The following is a 19,920-nucleotide window of genomic DNA, read 5'->3' as shown; positions in this document are numbered from 1 at the left end:
AGGATGACAGGCGTGAGCCACGACTCCCAGCCACGTTGAATTTTTGGTTTTGGAGACGGGGGTTGTTTTTGGTTTTTGTTTGTTTGTTTGGGGTGTTTGTTTTTGAGACAGAGTCTCACTCTGTCACCTAGGCTGGAGTGCAATGGCGCAATCTCACTGCAATCTCCGCCTCCTGGGTTCAAATGATTCTCCTGCCTCAGCCTCCAGAGTAGCTGGGACTACAGGAGTGCACCACCATGCCCAGCTAGTTTATGTATTTTTAGTAGAGACAGGGTTTCACCATGTTGGCCTAGATGGTCTCGAGCTCTTGACCTCATGATCTGCCCACCTCGGCCTCCCAAAGTGCTGGGATTACAAGCGTGAGCCACCACACCCGGCCTGTTTTTGTTTTTTGAGATGGAGTCTCGCTCTGTCACCTAGGCTGGAGTGCAATGGCACGATCTTGGCTCACTGCGACCTCCGCCTCCCAGGTTCAAGCGATTCTCCTGCCTCAGCCTCCTGAGTAGCTGGAACTACAGGCAACTGCCACCACACCTGGCTAATTTTTTCATATTTTTAGGAGAGACAGAGTTTCACCATGTTGGCCATGCTGGTTTTGAACTCCTGACCTCAGGTGATCCGTCCCCCTTGGCCTCCCAAAGTGCTGGGATGACAGGCATGAGCCACTGAGCCTGGCCAGATTTTGTTTTTTTTTGAGACAGCACCTTGCTCTGTCGCCCAGGCTGGAGTGCAGTGCCGTGGTCTCAGCTCACTGCAGCCTCTACCTCAGCCACCCAAGTAGCTGGGACTACAGGTGCCCATCACTAGCTAATTTTTGTATATTTTGTAGAGATGGGTTTTTGCCATGTTGCCTAGGCTGCTATAGAACTGCTGAGTTCAAGCGATCTGCCCGCCTCAGCCCTCTTACATACTTTTAAAAAATTGTGGGCCAGGCGCAGTGGCTCACTCATGTAATCCCAGCACTTTGGGAGGCTGAGGTGGGTGGATCACCTGAGGTTAGGAGTTCAAGACCAGCCAGGTCAACATGGCAAAATTACGTCTCTACTAAAAATACAAAAATTATCTGGGTGTGGTGGTGCATGCCTGTAATCCTAGCTACTCAGGAGGCTGAGGTAGGAGAATCGTTTGAACCTAGGAGGCAGAGGTTTCAGTGAGCCGAGATCGTGCCACTGTACTCCGGCCTGGGCAACAGAGCAAGATTCCGCCTCAAAAAAAATTGTGGTAAGTAGACATAAAATTTACTATTAGTGACATTCACAGTGTTGTGCAACAATCACAACTATGTGGATCCAGAACCTTTTCAGCACCTTGAAAGGAAACCTGTACCTTTGAAGCAGTGATTCCCCATCCGCCCCTCCCTGCCAGCCCTGGGTAGACACCAGTGTACCTTCTGCCTCCAGGATAAATTTACCTATTGTGAACATGTCCTACAATATGTGACTTTCTTTGTTTGTTTTTTGAGGAGTCTCGCTCTGTCGTCCAGGCTGGAGTACAGTGGCGCGATCTCAGCCCACTGCCAGCTCCGCCTCCCGGGTTCACACCATTCTCCTGCCTCAGCCTCCCGAGTAGCTGGGACGACAGATGCCCGCCACCATGCCTGGCTAATTTTTTTTGTATTTTTAGTAGAGACATGGTTTCACCATGTTAGCCAGGATGGTCTTGATCTCTTGACCTCGTGATACGTCCGCCTCGGCTTCCCAAAGTGCTGGGATTACAGGCGTGAACCACTGCGCCTGGTCCTGTTTGTTTGCTTTGAGATAGGGCCTCACTCTGTCACCCAGGCTGGAGTGCATTGGTGTGATCCTAGCAGCCTCCACCTCCAGCCTCAGGTAAGGTCATCAGCAGTCAGGTTGGGGTAACAATGGGCCCGCTTTCTGCGAGTAGGTTGCTCACCACTGCAAGGTTTTGAGCAGAGGGAATGATGGTGGGTGTTTCAGAAACATCCCTCCAACCGCTGCACAGGAAAAGGGACTTTAGGCCGGGCCCAGTGGCTCACACCTGTAATCCCAACACTTTGGGAGGCCGAGGCGGGCAGATCACCTGAGGTCAGGAGTTCAAGACAGCCTGACCAATATGGTGAAACCCCATCTCTGGTAAAAATACAAAAATTAGCCAGGTGTGGTGGTAGGTGCCTGTAGTCCCAGCTACTCAGGAGGCTGAGACAGGAGAATTGCTTGAATCCGGGAAGCAGAGGTTGCAGTGAGCCGAGATCTCGCCACTGCACTCCAGCCTGGGCAACAGATCGAGACTCTGTCTTAAAAAAAAAAGAGGGATTTTAGGGCCTAAGCAGAAGCAGGAGGGGGCTCAGAAAGCCACTGAGAGCCAGAATGGGTGGTCTCTGAGTGGGGCAAACAGAATGAAGAGCAGGTTGGAGCTTTTGGAGCTTGAGGGTTCTGGGGAGCTGCTGGGGAGGAGGACCAGGAGACAGGTGGGTGAGGTGAAGCCATGGACGAGGTGAGCGCAGAGTCCCAAAACACCTTCATTCATGGTATGCTGGGGAGTAACTGAGAAGCCGGTATCCAGGGGATTTAGGGGTATGGATGGGATGTTTGTCCCCTCTAAACTCATGCTGAAACTTTATCCCCAATGTAACAGCATTAAGAGGTGAGGCCTTTAAGAGGCAAAGGGCCGGGAGCGGTGGCTCACGCCTGTAATCCCAGCACTCTGGGAGGCCGAGGCAGGCGGATCATCTGAGGTCAGAAGTTTGAGACCAGCCTGGCCGACACAGCAGAAACCCCCATCTCTATTAAAAATACAAAAGTTGGGCCAGGCGCGGTGACTCATGCCTATAATCCCAGCACTTTGGGAGGCCGAGGCGGGGGGATTATGAGGTCAGGAGTTCAAGACCATCCTGACCAACACGGTGAAACTCCATCTCTACTAAAAATACAAAAATTAGCCAGGCCTGGTGGCATGTGCCTGTAATCCCAGCTACTCAGGAGGCTGAGGCAGGAGAATCGCTTGAACCTAGGAGGTGGAGGTTGCAGTGAGTCGAGATCACGCCATTGCACTCCAGCCTGGGCAACAGAGCGAGACGCCGTCTCAAAAAAAAAAAAAAAAAACAAAAGTTGCCAGGCGCGGTGGCTCACACCTGTACTCCCAGCACTTTGGGAGGCCAAGGAGGGCGGATCATGAGGTCAGGAGATCAAGACCATCCTGACTAACATGGTGAAACCCTGTCTCTACTAAAAATAAAAAAATAAAAAAATCAGCCAGGTGTGGTGGCACGCGCCTGTAGTCCCAGCTACTCGGGAGGGCGAGACAGGAGAATCGCTTCAACCCGGAGGCGAAGGTTGCAGTGAGCCGAGATTGCGCCACTGCACTCCAGCTTGGGTGACAGAGCGAGACTCGGTCTCAAAACAAACAAAAAATACAAAAGTTAGCCAGGTGTGGTAGCACACACCTATAATCCCAGCTACTAGGGAGGCTGAGGAAGGAGAATTGCTTGAACCTGGGGGGGCGGAGGTTGCAGTGAGCTGAGATGGCACCACTGCCCACCAGCCTGGGTAACAAAGTGAGACCCTGTCTCAAAAAGAAAAGGGCATCCTGATCAGGTGACTTCAGGCCCTGCTTTGCCTAGAGCCCAGGCCACTGGCAGGCACGGGAGCAGACAGGCCCCTGGAAGGCAGAGAAGCCAGGCACAGGCAGCAAGACTAGAGCCTCCCTTTCTCCAGACGGCCTCCTTTCCCAGAATAATGCCTGTGGACATTCCACGGCCAGACCCAAACAGGAACTACAAAATCCTTTTTTTTTTTTTTTTTTGAGATGGAGTCTCACTCTGTCGCCCAGGCTGGAGAGTGCAGTGGTGCAACCTTGGCTCACTGCAACCTCTGCCTCCTGAGTTCAAGCAATTCTGACTCAGCCTCCCAAGCGTGTGCCACCACACCCGGCTAATTTTGTATTTTTAGTAGAGATGGGGCTTCTCCATGTTAGTAAGGCTGGTCTCAAACTCCTGACCTCAGGTTATCCACCCGCCTCGGCCTCCCAAAGTGCTGGGATTACACCGCGCCTAGCGGGCTACTTATATTTTCTATTGCAATGTAAATTGATGCAACTCTGTTAAGGTGAAATAGTGTCTGTTCTTGTGCCACTGAAAGCCGTCCCCGGTCGGCTTGCAGTACAAGATCCTTACTTGGGGAGACACTGGGGACATCCCCTCACAGATAGAGACTGAATGCCTCCTGTGTGGGGGGCACCCAAAGGGGTCCTCTACCCCCAGATGCAGGGCCATGTCACCCTGTTCCCAAAGTCAATCCTCTCCCATAAAGTGCACTTTCCTCCCAGCCTCCGCCAGGACCTTCCCCACAAGTGACCTCCCCTCCTACCTGCTGAGGACGTTAAGCCGAGCAGATGCGGCAGAGCTCAGCTTTGGGGTTGACTGAGTTTAATCCCAACTCAACCTTGTCCAGCCGGTGACTCTCCGTGGCTCAGTTTGGCCATCTATAAATGGAGATGTGAATAATCCCTGCCTCTCAGGCCTGTTCTGTGACTCTAAGGAGGTAATGCAGGTAAGGAGCGGTGCCACGGCCTAGATGCTCACAGAGTGCCCAGTAAGCCAAGGCAGCTGGGCGAGTGTGGGAGAAGATGGCCCGTGGCTGGGCATCATCAACAGTTCCCATTCCAGCCGTTGTCTCAAATCAACTACCTGTTGCTCTGTGGTAAAAGCAGCAGAGTGTGATTTTTGTCAAATCCAGTTCTGCTCAAGGTCAAAGTCATCTTTTTTTTTTTTTTTTTTTTTTTGATACGGAGTCTTGCTCTGTTGCCCAGGCTGGAGTGCAGTGGTGCAATCTCGGCTCACTGCAAGCTCCGCCTCCCAGGTTCAAGCGATTCTCCTGCCTCAGCCTCTCAAGTAGCTAAGATTACAGGCATGTGCCACCACATACAGCTGATTTTTGTACTTTTGGTAGAGACGGGGTTTCACCATATTGGCCAGGCTGGTCTCCAACTTCTGACCTCAGGTGATCTGCCCGCCTTAGCCTCCCAAAGGGCTGGGATTATAGGTGTGAGCCACAGCACCCAGCCAGAAGGATGAATTTCACAAACATTATGTTAAACCGTAGAAGCAAGAGCCAGAAGCACATACCATATAATCCCAGGTATAAAGCAGTCCAGAGGCTTGGTTGTGACTCTATGGTGATAGGAGTCAGAAAAGTAGTCGGCAATGTGCTATCTGCTATTGACTGGATAGGAACAAGAGGGAACTTCCTGGGGTGTTGGAAATACTTTATACTTTGGTCTGGGTTATGTTTACACAAGCATATACATATGTAAAAAAATTTGCTGGGTGCGGTAGCTCACGCCTGTAATCCCAGCCCTTTGGGAGGCCAAGACAGGAGGATTACTGGAGGCCAGGAGTTGGAGACCAGCCTGGCCGACACAGTGAGACTCCGTCTCTAGAAAAAATTTAAATTAAAAAAAAATTTAGGCATAGTGGCACACACCTCTGGTCCCAACTACTTTGGAGGCTTAGGTAGCAGCATCCCATGAGCCTAGGAGATCAAGGATACAGTGAGCTGTGATAAGGCTACAGTGAGCTGTGATCAGGCTACAGTGAGCTGTGATCCGGCCACTCCACTCCAACCTGGGAGACAGAGCAAGACCCTGTCGCAAAATATATATATACATGTGAAAATGTAAAACTTCCGGCCAGGCACCGTGGTTCACGCCTGTAATCCCAGCACTTTGGGAAACCAAAGTGGGCGGATCACGAGGTCAAGAGATCAAGACCATCCTGGCTAACACGGTGAAACCCCGTCTGTACTAAAAAATACAAAAAAATTAGCCAGGTGTGGTGGCCGGCGCCTGTAGTCCCAGCTACTGGGGAGGCTGAGGCAGGAGAATGGCGTGAACCCGGCAGGCAGAGCTTGCAGTGAGTCGAGATCGCGCCACTGCACTCCAGCCTGGGCAACAGAGAAAGAGACTCCGTCTCAAAAAATAATAATTAAAAAAAAGAAGGCCAGGCGCGGTGGCTCACGCCTGTAATCCAAGCACTTTGGGAGGCCGAGGCGGGCGGATCACGAGGTCAGGAGATCGATACCATCCTGGCTAACACGGTGAAACCCCGTCTCTACTAAAAATACAAAAAATTAGCTGGGCTTGGCGCCATGCGCCTGTAGTCCCAGCTACTCGGGAGGCTGAGGCAGGAGAACGGCGTGAACCTGGGAGGCGGAGCTGGCAGTGAGCCGAGATCGCGCCACTGCACTCCAGCCTGGGCGACAGAGCGAGACTCCGTCTCAAAAAGTAAATAAATAAGTAAACAAAATAATAATAATAAATGTAAAACTTGCATCGAGCTGCACAGTTTTCATGCCCTTTACTGTAATGTTTTGCCTCAATTAAATACCTAATAATTGATGACGATGACAGCGAGCAATCACTGAGTACCAGGTTCTAGACAGTGTCCTTAACACCCTAACCCCACAGCCTGGTAATGGCTGGTTCGTGTTACCTCCAAGGCACCGGCAACGCGTTTTTGCAAAGGACTGAGGCAAGTACTCAGGCCTGCCGGGGAAGGAGCCCCGGGCTGGCTCGCGGGACTGGCCGGTAAGAGACCCACGTGGTGGCCCCGTGTCCCGAGCGCGTCCACGGCACAGAGGCACGGGCACGGCCGGCGGAGGTGCCTCGGCCCCGGCGGCCCCAGCCCCCTCCCGCGGCGCTCCTGCGGGAGCCCCGCCTGTGCCCGCGGGAGAGACCGGCCAATGGGCAGCCGGCCTGGCCCGGGTCACTCCGTGAAGGGCCTCGTCACCTAGGCTGACCACTCGCTTCCAATCGGTGAGCGGCCCCGCAGCAGCCCGGGAGCAGCGGCCTTGCGCCTGCGCTGTTCTCTCCTCTGCCGCATTTCCGCAGCGAGCGCTTCACTCCGAATGCCGGTTGGCGCCCTGCCAGCCAATCACCGGGGCGCCCCGAGGCCGGTAGCCAATTATCGCCCGTCTCCCCGCGCCGGGCCTCGCCGATTGGCGCTGAGCTCCCGCAGCCCGCGGGAGGCGGGGGCGGATTGGCGAAGGTGCAGGCCAATGCACGGCGGGCGCGAGGCGCTGGGCCAATGAGCGCGCCGGGGGCGGGGAGGGCGCCGCGGCGGGCGGCTGCGAGGAGCGGCCGGCGGGCGGCGGCGGCCGGCGGGCGGCGATGGCGGCGGCGGAGGCCGGTGGCGACGACGCCCGCTGCGTGCGGCTGAACGCCGAGCGGGCACAGGCGCTGCTGGCCGACGTGGACACGCTGCTGTTCGACTGCGACGGCGTGCTGTGGCGCGGGGAGACGGCCGTGCCTGGCGCGCCCGAGGCCCTGCGGGCTCTGCGAGCCCGCGGCAAGCGCCTGGGCTTCATCACCAACAACAGCAGCAAGACCCGCGCTGCCTACGCCGAGAAGCTGCGGCGCCTGGGCTTCGGCGGCCCCACGGGGCCCGGCGCCAGCCTGGAGGTCTTCGGCACGGCCTACTGCACCGCCCTCTACCTGCGCCAGCGCCTGGCCGGCGCCCCCGCGCCCAAGGCCTACGTGCTGGGCAGCCCAGCCCTGGCCGCGGAGCTGGAGGCCGTGGGCGTCGCCAGCGTGGGCGTGGGGCCCGAGCCACTGCAGGGCGAGGGTCCCGGCGACTGGCTGCACGCGCCGCTGGAGCCCGACGTGCGCGCGGTTGTGGTGGGCTTTGACCCGCACTTCAGCTACATGAAGCTCACCAAGGCCCTGCGCTACCTGCAGCAGCCCGGCTGCCTGCTCGTGGGCACCAACATGGACAACCGGCTTCCGCTGGAGAACGGCCGCTTCATTGCGGGTCCGTGCGCCCTGGGGCGGGAGGCTGGGGGGCGGGCGGTGGGCTCCCTCCCCGCCCTTTGACCCGGTCCCCTGTGCCCCGCAGGTACCGGGTGTCTGGTCCGAGCCGTGGAGATGGCCGCCCAGCGCCAGGCCGACATCATCGGGAAGCCCAGCCGCTTCATCTTCGACTGCGTGTCCCAGGAATACGGCATCAACCCCGAGCGCACCGTCATGGTGGGAGACCGCCTGGACACAGACATCCTCCTAGGCGTCACCTGTGGCCTGAAGACCATCCTGACCCTCACCGGAGTCTCCACTCTAGGGGATGTGAAGAATAATCAGGAAAGTGACTGCGTGTCTAAGAAGAAAATGGTTCCTGACTTCTATGTTGACAGCATAGCCGACCTTTTGCCTGCCCTTCAAGGTTAAAGATTGAGTGTCTTTAATCTCCAGAATAAAAAAAAAAAATTGAAAACCAGTTACCCAAATTAATAGGTGGGGCTTAAGCATCTGCTCGGCTAAGTGGCTTCAAAGAGTGTAATTGGAGTTAAGCAAAGGCATTCATTGTTAACCTTGTAAGTACACGTTTGGGGGACGATTCTGTTTACAGATGCTTGTAATAGAAGATGCACTTTTATGCTTGGAAAAGCATTGTGGGCTGGGTTCTGGGCCTTGGGTGGGGTTGGCGGGGGCAAGCTCAGCACCTGTCCGGGATTCAGGTAACCGGCGCCTGCCGATGGGACTGAGGCGGGTCTAGGGGTGTGTGTCCTGTATTTTATGGAAAAACTCATTCAGGGATCCAGCCCCTCAGGGGGCAGAGGGACTGATTCTTCTGACTGTTGGGAGAGGCTTGCATGGACCAGAGCCCCATCAGTATGACTGAAAGTCCGGCGGAGCCTTCTGTGTCCCGGTGCCTCCCAGCAGTGTGGGAGTGGAGGAGGCGGCTGCTCCCAGGTGGCATCTCCCTGCCCTTGGGTGCAAAGTGCTGCCCTCACCACTCTCCCACCTCCCCTACTTCCTTGAAAACCACTCTGATGTCACAACTGAGTGTTCCGTTTCAGATACCCAGGGCTGCTGCCCAGTTCTGTAAACGCAGCCCAGCTAAACCTCTGCTGTCTCAAGTGTGCATTTAAACCCAGGTGATTTGGACGGAGCAGCCGCGATGGCGTGGATGCCTTCGCTGAACTCCGGGCTGCAGTGCAGGGAGCTCAGAGCAGTGCTGCTACCAAACAGTTTTTAACTTTTGAAGAACTGTGTCAGGCAATGGATTTGAATCTTAAGTGTGTTAATAGCTGTGCTCTGTGTCGTAGGCAAAATCCCACTGAAGGAGCCTCTGTGCCCTGCAGCCAGCAGCGCGGCTCAAGCATGTGTTGGCCAAGGAATGCCTGTCAGTCATCCAGGGCTCTGGGAGGGGAGGAGAGTTGTGTCCCCAAGAACAGGAAGTCCTTCACAAAGCATCCAGTCTCTTCCTGTCCTCCCATTCCCTAGGTTGGGGTAGGGGTTAGAGGCTGGTGGCCCAGGAGGTCACCTGCCTTGCCCTGGATTCCCTCTTCAGTGGCCAGCAGGACTTGGCAGGGCCACCAGCTCGCCAAGGTTCTGGGCGGGGCTCCGGCCTCTCCTGCCTGCTCCTTGGCTCTGCTGACCTTTCACAGGCCTGACAGCAGACTCAGCAGGGCCATCCCAGGACGCTGCACCTTCTGGCTAGCTCCCTACCAGCGCCTTTCCCTGTACCTGGCAGCTTCTCTCTTGGCCCCACAGTCACAGCACTCCACTTGGTCACAAAGACTTCAGAGCAATAAGGGGCGTCCTGAGCCTTCAGCACCTCCCAGGCCTGAGATATCAGGTTCAGAGGGTGCTACAGAGCAGCATGAGGGCTGCTGCGCCCATGAGGCTGGTGGCACTGACGCTGGCTTGGCTAGGCTGGCTCAAGCCGGGTCTGGCCTGGCAGGGTGCAGTCACACCAGGAGCGCATGGCAGATGCAGCCTCGGCGATGCCTCTCTTGCCGGGTAGGGGCTGGGAGTCCGGGTGCACCCTGTCTCTGGCCCACGAGGGGCTGCGGCACTGTGTGTGCCAGAGCACAGATTAAACTCTCAAACCCACACTGGCTCAGGTGTCCTTCCTCTCGCCTTGCATTGGCCTGGGCGATGCCGTCTCACCGCGGGTGGGAGGACTCAAAGTAGATGGGGAACTGGGGTTCAACCCCAGAGCTGGAATGCCAACTGCCCACTCCCAGCCTGGTTCAGAAGAAGATGTTTTGGAGAATGAGGGAAAGCCAGGCACAAAGGGCAACCAGGGAAGGAAAGGGCCTTGGAGTGAAGCTGGTGGGCTGCCGTGTCAGAGAGCCCAGGGCAGGGAGCAGAGCTCAGAAATAATGCTGGCCCGGGTGTGGTGGCTCACACCTGTAATCCCAACGCTTTGGAAAGCTGAGGCAGGTGGATTACTTGAGATCAGGGGTTCAAGACCAGCCTGGCCAAAATGATGAAAACCCATCTCTACTAAAAATAGAAAAATTAGCGGGACTTGGTGGCATGCATCTGTAATCCTAGCTACTCAGGAGGCTGAGGCATGAGAATTGTGTGAACCCGGGAGGCAGAGGTTGCAGTAAGCCGAGATCACGCCACTGCACTCCAGCCTGGGGGACACAGCGAGACTCCATCTCAAAAAAAAAATTGTGCTAGGTGGGCCCGTGAGGCTGGCCTGACTGTCCCGGGGCACAGGCTCCAGCAGGCTGTCTGTCTGTGGTCCAGGCTTCAGGAAACCCCTGGTCTTGGGTGTGCGGGGGCTGGGAAGTGGCTGGGGGTGCACAGTCCCACACCTGTCATTCACTGAACAGGTATTTACTGACAGCCTGTGGTGTGTCAGGCCCGGTGCCCAGCTCTAGGAGTCAAGGGTAACCTGACTCAGGCCACTTTAGGAAAACGAAATCCACCCCAACCACACTTAGCGAGTCGCCCTGGCCAGGCCTGGGCTCCAGTCGGTCAGCTGGACTGGATTTCCACGCAGCCGAGCCCTACGCCTCCCAGACCGTGATCTCGTCTGCACAGGCCAGGTGTCTGGAGCTGGGCCTGGTGACAGGCATCCCCCAGGTGGGAGGAGGGGTTGTCCTGGCTCTGACCTGGATATCAGATCCAGAGCCGAGGGGGAGGCGCAGGGTCAGGAGGGGAGGCGTTCTGTTCTGAGTTTCCCCTGGCCGAGGCTGCAGACAAGGGTTGCAGACAATCGGCACATTGTGAGCAGGGGCTGCAGGATGGAACCAGCAAGCGGCTGCGCTGAGCGCCCCACACCTGGGCCTACAGGGGTGAGTGCCTCCCATCACTCCTGCAGCAAGGACCCAGGGGGTGCCCCGGGCCACCCAGCCCCTCCCTTCCCCAGCGCACTTGCTCCCTGATGTCTAACCCTCGTGACCCTTCTGACCCTGATGCACGCCCAGGTGAAGACCAAGCCCTCCTGCGGGGGCTGGAGAGCCGCGGGCCTGCTCCTGCTGCTGCTGCTGCTGCTGGCCGCTGTGGGGGTTGTGGCTGGAGGGCTTCTTGGCTTTGCTCAGGGCCTTCCCAAGGTGAGCCCCTCCTCAGGACCAGGGACGTGGACAGTGGAAAGGGGGAAGGGAAACTGGCACATCCCAGCCTCCAGCAGAGCAAGGGTGCAGAGCAAGCAGTGACACCACCTAGGAGCAGATAGCCAGAGGACCAAGGGGTGGAAGGGTCCACTCAGGGATGTCACGAGTCCTGCAGCCCAGAGCTGGGGGCTGTGCTGGGGTTGCCCAGCTGCCCGGCTGAACTCCAACTCCCACTGCCAGCCAAGGCTGCAGACGCTGCGAATGACCCTCCCGAGCCCCCACATGCCCCGGCCCAACCAAACCATCCTGGTGGACGTGGCCCAGAATGCGGCAACCATCACAGTGACCCCAACTCAGAGTAACCACAGCTGGGCGGTGCTGTTCGACGGGCAGAGCGTGAGTGGGCAGGGAGGGGTCACCCTCGCAGGTGTCAGTCAGGGGGGCCCCGCCTAACCCCCCTGCCTCCCCAGGGCTGCATCTGTTACCGCCCTGAGGAGCACCAGGCCTGCTTCCTCCGCCTGATGGAGGACAGTGATCGGGAGACCCTGCAGCTGCTGGTGGATACCTCCAAGGTAAGCCGTCCTGCTGGGCGCAGCCCCGGGCCAGGGGCTAGACAAAGGGTCCTGTGTGCAGCCCAGCACAGGACAGGCTGGAGCTCTGGTTTCAGGGAACAGGAAGCTCTCTCCGCCCTGGGCCCAGGCTGCTGACAAGAGCTGAGGGTGGGGACATCACTGGGAGTTGGAGGGTACCCAGCCCCGCCAAGCCAGGAGCAGGGAGCAGCCCTGTCCCATGGCCCACCAGAGCCTTCTCAACAGGTCCAAGAAGCTTGGGTCCCTACCCAGGACACCCACCACACCCAGGAGCTGCTGGCAGTGCAGGGGAGCCTTGAGGTGGACCCCGCCGAGGTGGGGGCTTTGGTGCAGCGCCTGTGCAAGAGGACCCCCATCTACTGGGCTCGGCGAGCAGAGGGTGAGTCAGGACCACTGTGGGGGAAGGCCAAGCCCTCGGGATGGTTTGAGGAGCTGGGGGCAGAGCCCTTGGAGATTCACGGCGCCCTCGCCACAGGGCCCCAGAGACAGCGGCTGATTTATCTCTGCATCGACATCTGCTTCCCGAGCAACATCTGCGTGTCTGTCTGCTTTTATTATCTCCCAGACTGAGCCCCCAACCTGGCCCAGCCCGGCCCCTGTCCCCAATCCAGTGGGCTGGCCAGGCCACCTGCACCAGGGAGGACAGCTGCCGGCAGGGACTAATAAACCCTTCCACCTGGCCATGGTATTCTCTATGGACTGAGGCCCTGAAACGTGGGCAGGGAGGGGCAGAGAACTCGCTAGCTTGGGGGCGGGCATCAGCCTCAGACCCCTTAGCAGCTTTGGGCCCTCGGCCAACTTTCCCAGGCAGTGCAGGCTAGCCCAGTCCAGGAGTGTACAGCCTGGCTTGGGTCAAGCTCTGTCACATCTAGATAAGCAACTGGGGGCTGAAAGTCCCAGGGCGGCCTGGCCCAGCAGGTCAAGGCGCCACAGGGGGCCATCAGGTCCAGCTGGCGCAGGCCGGCAGGGGGGCCTGCTCTGACCTGGGTGCTGCATGGGTCCCTCCAGCTGCCACCACCTGCACCAGGCAGTCCCGAGGGGTCACAGGCTAGCCCAGCACACTGTCGTTGAAGGCCAGGCAGACAACAGCCTTCTGGTGGCCGCCATACTCTCTCTTGATTTCTCCAGTCTCTACACACCAGAGCCGGGCCAGGTTGTCCGAGGAAGCTGGAGGGGGAGATCGGGCAGGGCTCAGAGCACAGGTGCAGGCCAAGCAGGCGGCCCTAGCAGAGGGGAAGCTGCAGCCGAGGTGGGCTGGCTCTGGAGGCCAGCGCTGGGAGGCCAGGGACTGGGGAGGCCAGGGCGGGGCTCACCGGTGACGATGTACTGGGAGTCCCCCGAGAAGGCGCAGCCCCACATCCAGCCGCGAGAGGACTCCCCGGGGTTGCCGCTCTTGATGCTCAGCTCCGTCATCAAGGAGAAGTTGGACGTCCTCCAGATCTTGCAGGTCTGATCAGCCGAGCAGGTGGCGAGGAGCCTAGGGGGTGGGCATGGGTCGTGTCCAGCAGCAGCTACTCCATCCACCAGCCCTTCCCCTCTCCAGCCCCCAGCCCAGGCAGGTCCCCTCCTGGGCCAGGAGGCCCTGCACGCACGTGGAGTCGGGGCTGAAGCGACACTGCAGGGCGTAGCGCGTGTGGGCAGGGATCTTGGTCTTGGGGATGAGCTGGGTCACCTCGTCACCAATGCCCCCCGTCAGATTCCAGACATAGCAGTTTCCCTAGAGATCAGGAGGACCGTCACGGGGGGCCCGAGGCCTCAGGTCTGAGACACAGGGAAGGATGCCCTGGGGGCCAACACTGGGGGCCAACTGTCCATGGGGACCCCGGGTCAGGGGCAGGCAGTCCCCTCTGGTCCTGCCTGCAGAAGGCACCTGGGAAGCCTGGCCCCAACCAAGGGCCACACCTGGCAAGCCAAGAACAGGAGGCCACGCCTGGCCAAGGACTCAAATTCACCTTCCTGGAGGATGCCGATGGCCAACGGAAATACACAGGAGACAGGCACCAGCTAGAGGGACAGCATGACAAAGGCCAGGAGAAGGGAAATCCGGGGGCAAGAGGTACAAGTGATGAGCCGGGATTAAATGAAGTTAACAGAAAAAAATGAGGCTGGAGAGAAAAGCAGGGGCCACACCACAGCAGCCTACGGGCGAGGCCAGCAGCCCTGGGTCTCCCCAGGGGAATGACGCCACGTGGCTGGTACTGACCAGGCACCACTAGAAGCATCCAAGAAAGAATGCGTCAGGGGCCGGGGGAGGTCAGGGAGGGGGAAAGGAAGCCTCAGAGAGTGTGTCAGCTGTCACGGGAAACGAGGGTGACTGAGACCAGAACGCAACAGAGAAGAGGGAAGTGGACCGACTTGGGAGAGACTCCAGAAAGTGGAGTGACCGACCTGCAGACAGGACTAAGCCATCGGGAGCGACACTCAGGCTTCTGGCTTTGCTGGCAAGGTGGGTGTTAGTGCCCGGGATGGGGGAAGCAGGAGGGGGCCGCTAAAGGACATCCAGGAATAAGCCCACCTGTAGAGGCTGAGGGCTGAGTGCCAAGCTGCCCGCACCCAGCACCTGCCACCAGGACTCACAGTGCTATTGACAGCTGCCATGTAGCTGGCGTCGGGGTCGATGTGGGCAGACGTGATGGAGACCTCAGGCTCAGGGATCAGCTGCTCGTTGTGGTCTGTTTTCAAGTCCCAGATGTGGATAGCCCCGCTCTGGTCACCCACGATGAGCTCTGCCTGGGGTGCAGGGGTGGTGAGGCAGGGCCCAAGCCCAGCCCTCCAAAGTCCCAGGGTGCCTGGCCCCATGAGCACCCCTCACCTGGTTGGGGTGCAGGCACACGCAGTTAATGGGTGCGTTCACCTGGAAGATCCGCTGGCACTGCAGGTTCCGGGACCTGCGGGCCGGGCCGGGGCACATGCTGTCCATCTGGGCTTGTTGGTGCCCTACCCAGATGGCCTCGGCCTGGCCATTCTTCCCCTCCCTCTGCTAAAGGACCTGCCTCTTGGGAAATACTCGGGACGCAGGGCCCTCTGCTCCAGCAGGGAGCCTAAGCCAGTGGCTGGTGGAAGGGGAATAACACGCTGGCTCTGGGCTCAAGGCAGGACTCGCGCTTTGATGCAATTCACTCTCCTCCTGTCCTCACTTCTCAGTAAGTTGCCCACAGGAAGCTCCCTGTCTCAGCCTCTGCTTGAAGAGAACCCAACGTAAAACGGTCTCCCAGAGCAGCTCACCCCAGCCCCAGGCAGCAGGCCCCTCCCCACTGCACCTGAGGTCCCAGATCCTGGCTGTGCAGTCCTCGCCGCCCGTGTACATCCAGCGGCCGTCTTCGTGGAAGCCCACAGACGCGATGTTCTTGTTGACGCCGTCGTAACTGATGATGGGGTTAGGGTTATTGGAGTTGAGATCATACATGCGGATATGCTGGTAACCTAGGGATACAGGCTGAACTGAAGCTTGGCTGTGCTGAGGTCGACCCACCAGAGGTCAGGGGTTAGAGGGCAAGGGTCACAGATACCTGCAGCAGCAATCATGCTGCGGTCTGGTGTGATCTCCAAGGCATTCACTTGCTGGGACTGTTAAGGAGGATGACGGGAAGGTAGCCCTAAGGCCAGGGGCCCCCAGGCCTCCACCATCTGGCCTTCACCCAGGCTGTGGTCCCCACACGAGGCATCCCCCCAGCACCGCCTGCCCGCCCCGGGTGGAGGATACGGAGTCCTGGTGCTGCACAGTCCGGGTGCAGATGCCGCTGTGGGCCTGCCAGAAGCGCACGGTGTGGTCGTAGCCTGCAGTGGCCAGGATGACCGGGTCACTGCCCACCGTGCCTGGGGAGGTGTTCATGGTGTGGCCTGCACGGGCCCTAGAGCTGAACGGCAGGGGTCAAAGATCAGAGCATCTGCAGAGAAGGACGTGAAGTATTTAGAGGGCACTCTCTGTGCTAAGTAGATTATAGACCCACGGGGCGCTGCCGAATGGCGCTTATCATTCCCATTTTAGAGTTGGGACAACAAGCGCAGGTAGGTTCAGGGACACGCGTCACACGCGTGACACCTGGCTCCGGGCGGCTCCGGGGCTCCAGGGCGCGTGCTCCATCCCCGCCCCACGCACGAGGCGGGGGCGCCGTCCCCCCCGCAGCCAGCAGGGGGCAGTCACGCGCGGGCGCCACTCTGCCGCAGGGGCGGGCTGCGCGTGCGCGCGGCGGCGGATGGGCCGGGGAAAGCCGAGCGCTGAAGCTGCGCATGCGTAGCAGGCCAGCGGCAGGCCGTGATGGGAAAGGGCGCAGTCTGGCTGGACCCCCGAGCTCCCCTGTCCTCCGGTGACCGCCCTTGCTCCGTCCTGCTGGCCGGCTTCCCCTGGCCGTGCTCTCCCAGCCACCCAGCAGCCGGTTCCCGGCCCCTGGCTCGCGGCCTCCGTACCTTACGGGCGGCTCTGCACTCCGCCGTGTCCAGGACGGCGAGGGGAGCCGGATCGAGTCGATCGAGGCCGAGCGTAGAGTTATCGATGGCGCCCTAGGGCGAGACCATGGCGCGGGCGGGGGTGGGTGGGACGAGACCAAAGTTCTGGGGCGGGGGGTTCTCGCCGGGAGGAACCCGGAGCGGTCCCCGTGCACGGCCGCGGGCCCGGCGCGAGGTGAAAGTAAGCTGCGGCTTTCTCTCCGGCCTCCTGCCCACTGGCACCTGCCCTTCTGACACGGCTGTCCGTTTCCCAGGCTGTCGGGTCGCTCTGTTCCCGTGCCCCCCCTGACCCACTACTGCGCCACGCTGGGCTAGGATTGGCTGAAAATTACAGGACTTGAATTCAGACAAGTAACGAATAATTTTTTTTTTAGTGTAAGTATATCCAGGACATTGCATGGGAAATACTTATGCTAAAAAAATTTTACTGGGCATCCTGTAGTTTTACTTGCTAGATCTGGCACCCCAGCCCCAGCCTGACCCTCGGGACATCCCACTGAGCCCAGGGTCCCCCTCAAAACCACAGGCCCTCATTCCAGCTCTGTGAGCTCCACGCCGGTGCCCTCACCCTTGAGACAGGCTGTCGCATGGGTTTGTCCTGCTGCTCTTACAGACGTGGCTGCACCCCTTCCTCTGGCCGCAGAGGGGGTGCATCTTGTCCCTTGACCAGGCTATAGTTCCCAGGAGCCTTCCTTCCTGTACCTTCACCTCCTCTCCTTCCTGTTCCTTAGCCTTTAAAAAAACACCATAAAACAATCCCAAATTATCTTCTTCAAAGAGCCGTCCTCACCATTTTTCTCGTTCCACGTCCTCACCTCCCACTCATTCCGCAACCCCAGTCATCTGCCTTTTACCCCCAGTTCTCTAGCTCTCCAGTGGAAATTCCTCAAGGTCACTCACAATCTCACTTTGCTAAATCCAGTGGATACTTTTCCTTCCTCCCACCTTTTTTTTTTTTCCGAGACGGAGTCTCGCTTTCTCGCCCAGGCTAGAGTGCAGTGGTGCAATCTCGATTCACTGCAAAACCTCTGCCTCCCAGGTTCAAGCGATTTTCCTGCCTCAGCTTCCCGAGTAGCTGGGATTACAGGCTCGTGCCACCACACCTGGCTGATTTTTGTATTTTTAGTAGAGACAGGATTTCACTATGTTGGCCAGGCTGGTCTCAAACTCCTGACCTCAAGTGATCCACCCACCTCAGCCTCCCAAAGTGCTGAGATTACAGGCGTGAGCCACTGCACCCGGCCTCTTCCCACTTCTTTTTTTTTTTTTTTTTTTAGACGGAGTCTCGCTTTGTTGCCAGGCTGGAGTGCAGTGGTGCGATCTCGGCTCTCCACAATCTCCACCTCCCGGGTTCAAGTTATTCTCCTGCCTCAGCCTCCCAGGTAGCTGGGATTACAGGTGCATGCCACCACACCCAGTTAATTTTTGTATTTTTAGTAGAGACAGGGTTTTTACCATGTTGGCCAGGATGGTGGATGGTCTTGATATCCTGACCTCGTGATCCGCCCCCCTCAGCCTCCCAAAGTGCTGGGATTACAGGTGTGAGCCTCTGTGCCCGGCCCCTCCCACTTCTTGACACGTCTGCGCCATGGTTGATGGCACCATGCCTGAAAGGCTGCCTTCTCCTAGCTCCTTTCCCCGGCATTTAGTCTCTTTCCCTGCCTCCCCGCAAGGACTCAGGCCCTCCAGCATTCACTCTGTGCACCCACGAGTTACCAGGGGGCTGGTGACTGCTAGCTCTGGAGCGTCCAATGCTGTCCCTGTGCTGGGCCCCTTCCACCCTGTCTCCAGCTCTGATGGCCTCAGCTCCCTGTTAGACACTGTCCCTTGAATGTCCCGCAGGGTCCACCACATTCCATGGCCGAGACAACCCATCTCTGAGTAGCTCCCCTTCTGTGGGCAGTGCCCACCTTGTATTACAGTTGGGCAAGATCCGACACCTCCCCTCCCTCACCCTTCCCTTCCCTTCAGCCACCAATTTTACCTGTGATGTACCTTCCTGTCCTTTCCACTGCCCTGACTCTAGCTCGCCAGCCCCATCCCCCGTAAAAGCCTCCTTCCTTGCCCCAGCCACTCTGGCCCCCTTCCAAACTGTCCTCCACAGTGCAGAATGGCCTTTTATTTATTTATTTATTTATTTTTGAGACAGATTTTCGCTCTTGTTGCCCAGGCTGGAGTGCAATGGCGCGATCTCGACTCGCCACAACCTCCACCTTCCAGGTTCCTCAGTCTCCCGAGTAGCTGCGATTACAGGCATGCACCACCACCCCGGCTAATTTTGTATTTTTAGTAGAGACGGAGTTTCTCCATGTTGGTCAGGCTGGTCTTGAACTCCCAACCTCAAGTGACCCACCAGCCTCAGCCTCTCAAAGTGCTAGGTTTACAGGCGTGAGCCACCGCACCCGGCCAGAATGGCCTTTTAAAAACCTCAGTCTGAGCCCAGCACAGTAATTCATGCCTGTAATCCCAGCACTTTGGAAGGCTGAGGCAGGAGGATCACTTGAGCCCAGAAGTTCAAGACCATCCTGAACAATACGGTGATACCCCATCTCTACAAAAAATTTAAAAATTAGCCAGGAATGGTGGTGCGTGCCTGTGGTCCCAGCTACTTGGGAGGCTGAGGTGGAAGGATCACTGGAGGCCAGGAACTCGAGGCTGCAGTAAGCTGTGGTTGTGCCACTGCACTCCAGGCTGGGTGACAGAGCAGGACCTTTTCTCAAAACAAAACAAAAACCCCCAACAAAACCTAGGAATGACTTGATCACCCCATTCCAAGCCCTCAGGGGTCCCCGTCCCTCTCCAGACTCCTGGGCCTGGCCCTGGCCTGGGCCCACCCTGTGGCGTCCATCTCCTCTCCATGTGATACCGTTAGGCTTTGTGTCCCCACCCAAATCTCATCTTGAATGGTAATCCCCATAATTGCCACGTGCCAAAGGAGAGACCGGGTGGAGGTAACTGAATCATGAGGGCAGGTTCCCCCATGCCGTTCTCATGATAGTGAGTGAGTTCTCAAGAGATCTGATGGTTTTATAAGGGGTTCCTCCTCCTTTGCTCCACTTCTCCTTCCTGCCACCATGCGGAGCAGGTGCCTTGCTTCCCCTTCGCCTTCTGCCATGATTGTAACTTTCCTGAGGCCTCCCCAGACATGCTGAACTGTGAGTCAACTAAACTTCTTTCCTTTATAAATTATCCAGTCTCAGGTGTTCCTTATTGCAGTATGAAAATGGACTAATACTCCATGGGTCCTGTACTCTGGCCAGAGGAGACATGTTCTCCTCTTTTTTTTTTGTTTTGCTTTGTTTTGTTTTTCAGACGGAATCTCACACTGCCGACGGGGATGGAGTGCAATGGCGCAATCTCGGCTCACTGCAACCTCTGCCTCCTGGGTTCAAGCAATTCTCCTGCCCCAGACTCCTCCCAAGTAACTGAGATTACAGGCACCCCCCTCCACGCCTGGCTAACTTTTTGTATTTTTAGGAGAGACGGGGTTTCACCATATTGGCTAGGCTGGTCTCGAACTCCTGACCTCGAGATCTGCTGCCTTGGCCTCCCAAAGTGCTGGGATTACAGGCGTGAGCCAC

At 57.9% G+C, this 19,920-nt stretch overlaps 3 protein-coding genes across 7 annotated transcripts; 2 read left to right on the top strand and 1 right to left on the bottom strand.

The window, feature by feature from the left end:
• The first annotated feature begins 7,069 nt into the window (after positions 1 to 7,069).
• On the top strand, positions 7,070 to 9,846 carry PGP (phosphoglycolate phosphatase). The gene is made up of 2 exons (XM_054454808.2): positions 7,070 to 7,765; positions 7,850 to 9,846. Exons 1-2 carry the CDS (start codon positions 7,126 to 7,128, stop codon positions 8,173 to 8,175), a joined length of 966 nt encoding a protein of 321 aa, XP_054310783.1. The 5' UTR covers positions 7,070 to 7,125; the 3' UTR covers positions 8,176 to 9,846.
• Positions 9,847 to 10,964: 1,118 nt separating this feature from the next.
• On the top strand, positions 10,965 to 12,574 carry BRICD5 (BRICHOS domain containing 5). Of its 3 annotated transcripts, XM_054454806.1 has the most exons (6): positions 10,965 to 11,045; positions 11,178 to 11,303; positions 11,544 to 11,699; positions 11,774 to 11,875; positions 12,119 to 12,272; positions 12,369 to 12,574. In XM_054454806.1, exons 1-6 carry the CDS (start codon positions 10,995 to 10,997, stop codon positions 12,461 to 12,463), a joined length of 684 nt encoding a protein of 227 aa, XP_054310781.1. In that variant the 5' UTR covers positions 10,965 to 10,994; the 3' UTR covers positions 12,464 to 12,574. The 3 variants fall into 3 exon arrangements, with proteins under 3 accessions (XP_054310781.1, XP_054310779.1, XP_054310782.1); XM_054454804.1 differs by having other exon boundaries at positions 10,967 to 11,045; positions 12,119 to 12,574; XM_054454807.1 differs by lacking the exon at positions 11,544 to 11,699 and having other exon boundaries at positions 10,967 to 11,045; positions 12,119 to 12,574.
• MLST8 (MTOR associated protein, LST8 homolog) lies at positions 12,428 to 17,205 on the bottom strand. 3 transcript variants are annotated; one of them, XM_063655328.1, is made up of 10 exons: positions 17,130 to 17,205; positions 16,301 to 16,393; positions 15,597 to 15,780; positions 15,403 to 15,454; positions 15,154 to 15,316; positions 14,706 to 14,781; positions 14,471 to 14,623; positions 13,486 to 13,610; positions 13,207 to 13,370; positions 12,428 to 13,060 (listed from the first exon to the last, which is right to left on the bottom strand). In XM_063655328.1, the coding sequence occupies exons 3-10, from the start codon at positions 15,723 to 15,725 to the stop codon at positions 12,942 to 12,944; spliced, it is 981 nt and encodes a 326-aa protein (XP_063511398.1). In that variant the 5' UTR covers positions 15,726 to 15,780; positions 16,301 to 16,393; positions 17,130 to 17,205; the 3' UTR covers positions 12,428 to 12,941. The 3 variants fall into 3 exon arrangements, with proteins under 3 accessions (XP_063511398.1, XP_054310776.1, XP_063511397.1); XM_054454801.2 differs by having other exon boundaries at positions 16,301 to 16,660; positions 16,908 to 17,158; XM_063655327.1 differs by having other exon boundaries at positions 16,908 to 17,155.
• Between the last annotated feature and the right edge of the window lie 2,715 nt (positions 17,206 to 19,920).

The sequence above is a fragment of the Pongo pygmaeus genome, chromosome 18, assembly GCF_028885625.2.
Source record: "Pongo pygmaeus isolate AG05252 chromosome 18, NHGRI_mPonPyg2-v2.0_pri, whole genome shotgun sequence".
NCBI classification, from domain to species: Eukaryota; Metazoa; Chordata; class Mammalia; order Primates; family Hominidae; genus Pongo; species Pongo pygmaeus.
Note: the sequence above shows the minus strand (reverse complement) of the source record. Positions and strands in the feature narration are given on the sequence as shown.

What these genes read in the sequence shown, in the direction of transcription:
- PGP (XM_054454808.2), top strand. Translation starts at nt 7,126, where the DNA reads ATGGCGGCGGCGGAGGCCGGTGGCGACGACGCCCGCTGCGTGCGGCTG. An exon ending in GAACGGCCGCTTCATTGCGG is followed by an intron (nt 7,766 to 7,849) that starts GTCCGTGCGCCC and finishes TGTGCCCCGCAG; the next exon opens with GTACCGGGTGTCTGGTCCGA.
- BRICD5 (XM_054454804.1), top strand. Translation starts at nt 10,995, where the DNA reads ATGGAACCAGCAAGCGGCTGCGCTGAGCGCCCCACACCTGGGCCTACA. An exon ending in TTGCTCAGGGCCTTCCCAAG is followed by an intron (nt 11,304 to 11,543) that starts GTGAGCCCCTCC and finishes TCCCACTGCCAG; the next exon opens with CCAAGGCTGCAGACGCTGCG. An exon ending in TGCTGGTGGATACCTCCAAG is followed by an intron (nt 11,876 to 12,118) that starts GTAAGCCGTCCT and finishes CCTTCTCAACAG; the next exon opens with GTCCAAGAAGCTTGGGTCCC.
- MLST8 (XM_063655328.1), bottom strand. Translation starts at nt 15,725, where the DNA reads ATGAACACCTCCCCAGGCACGGTGGGCAGTGACCCGGTCATCCTGGCC. An exon ending in CTGTGCAGCACCAGGACTCC is followed by an intron (nt 15,455 to 15,596) that starts GTATCCTCCACC and finishes TAACAGTCCCAG; the next exon opens with CAAGTGAATGCCTTGGAGAT. An exon ending in TGGCAGCTGTCAATAGCACT is followed by an intron (nt 13,611 to 14,470) that starts GTGAGTCCTGGT and finishes CCTGATCTCTAG; the next exon opens with GGAAACTGCTATGTCTGGAA.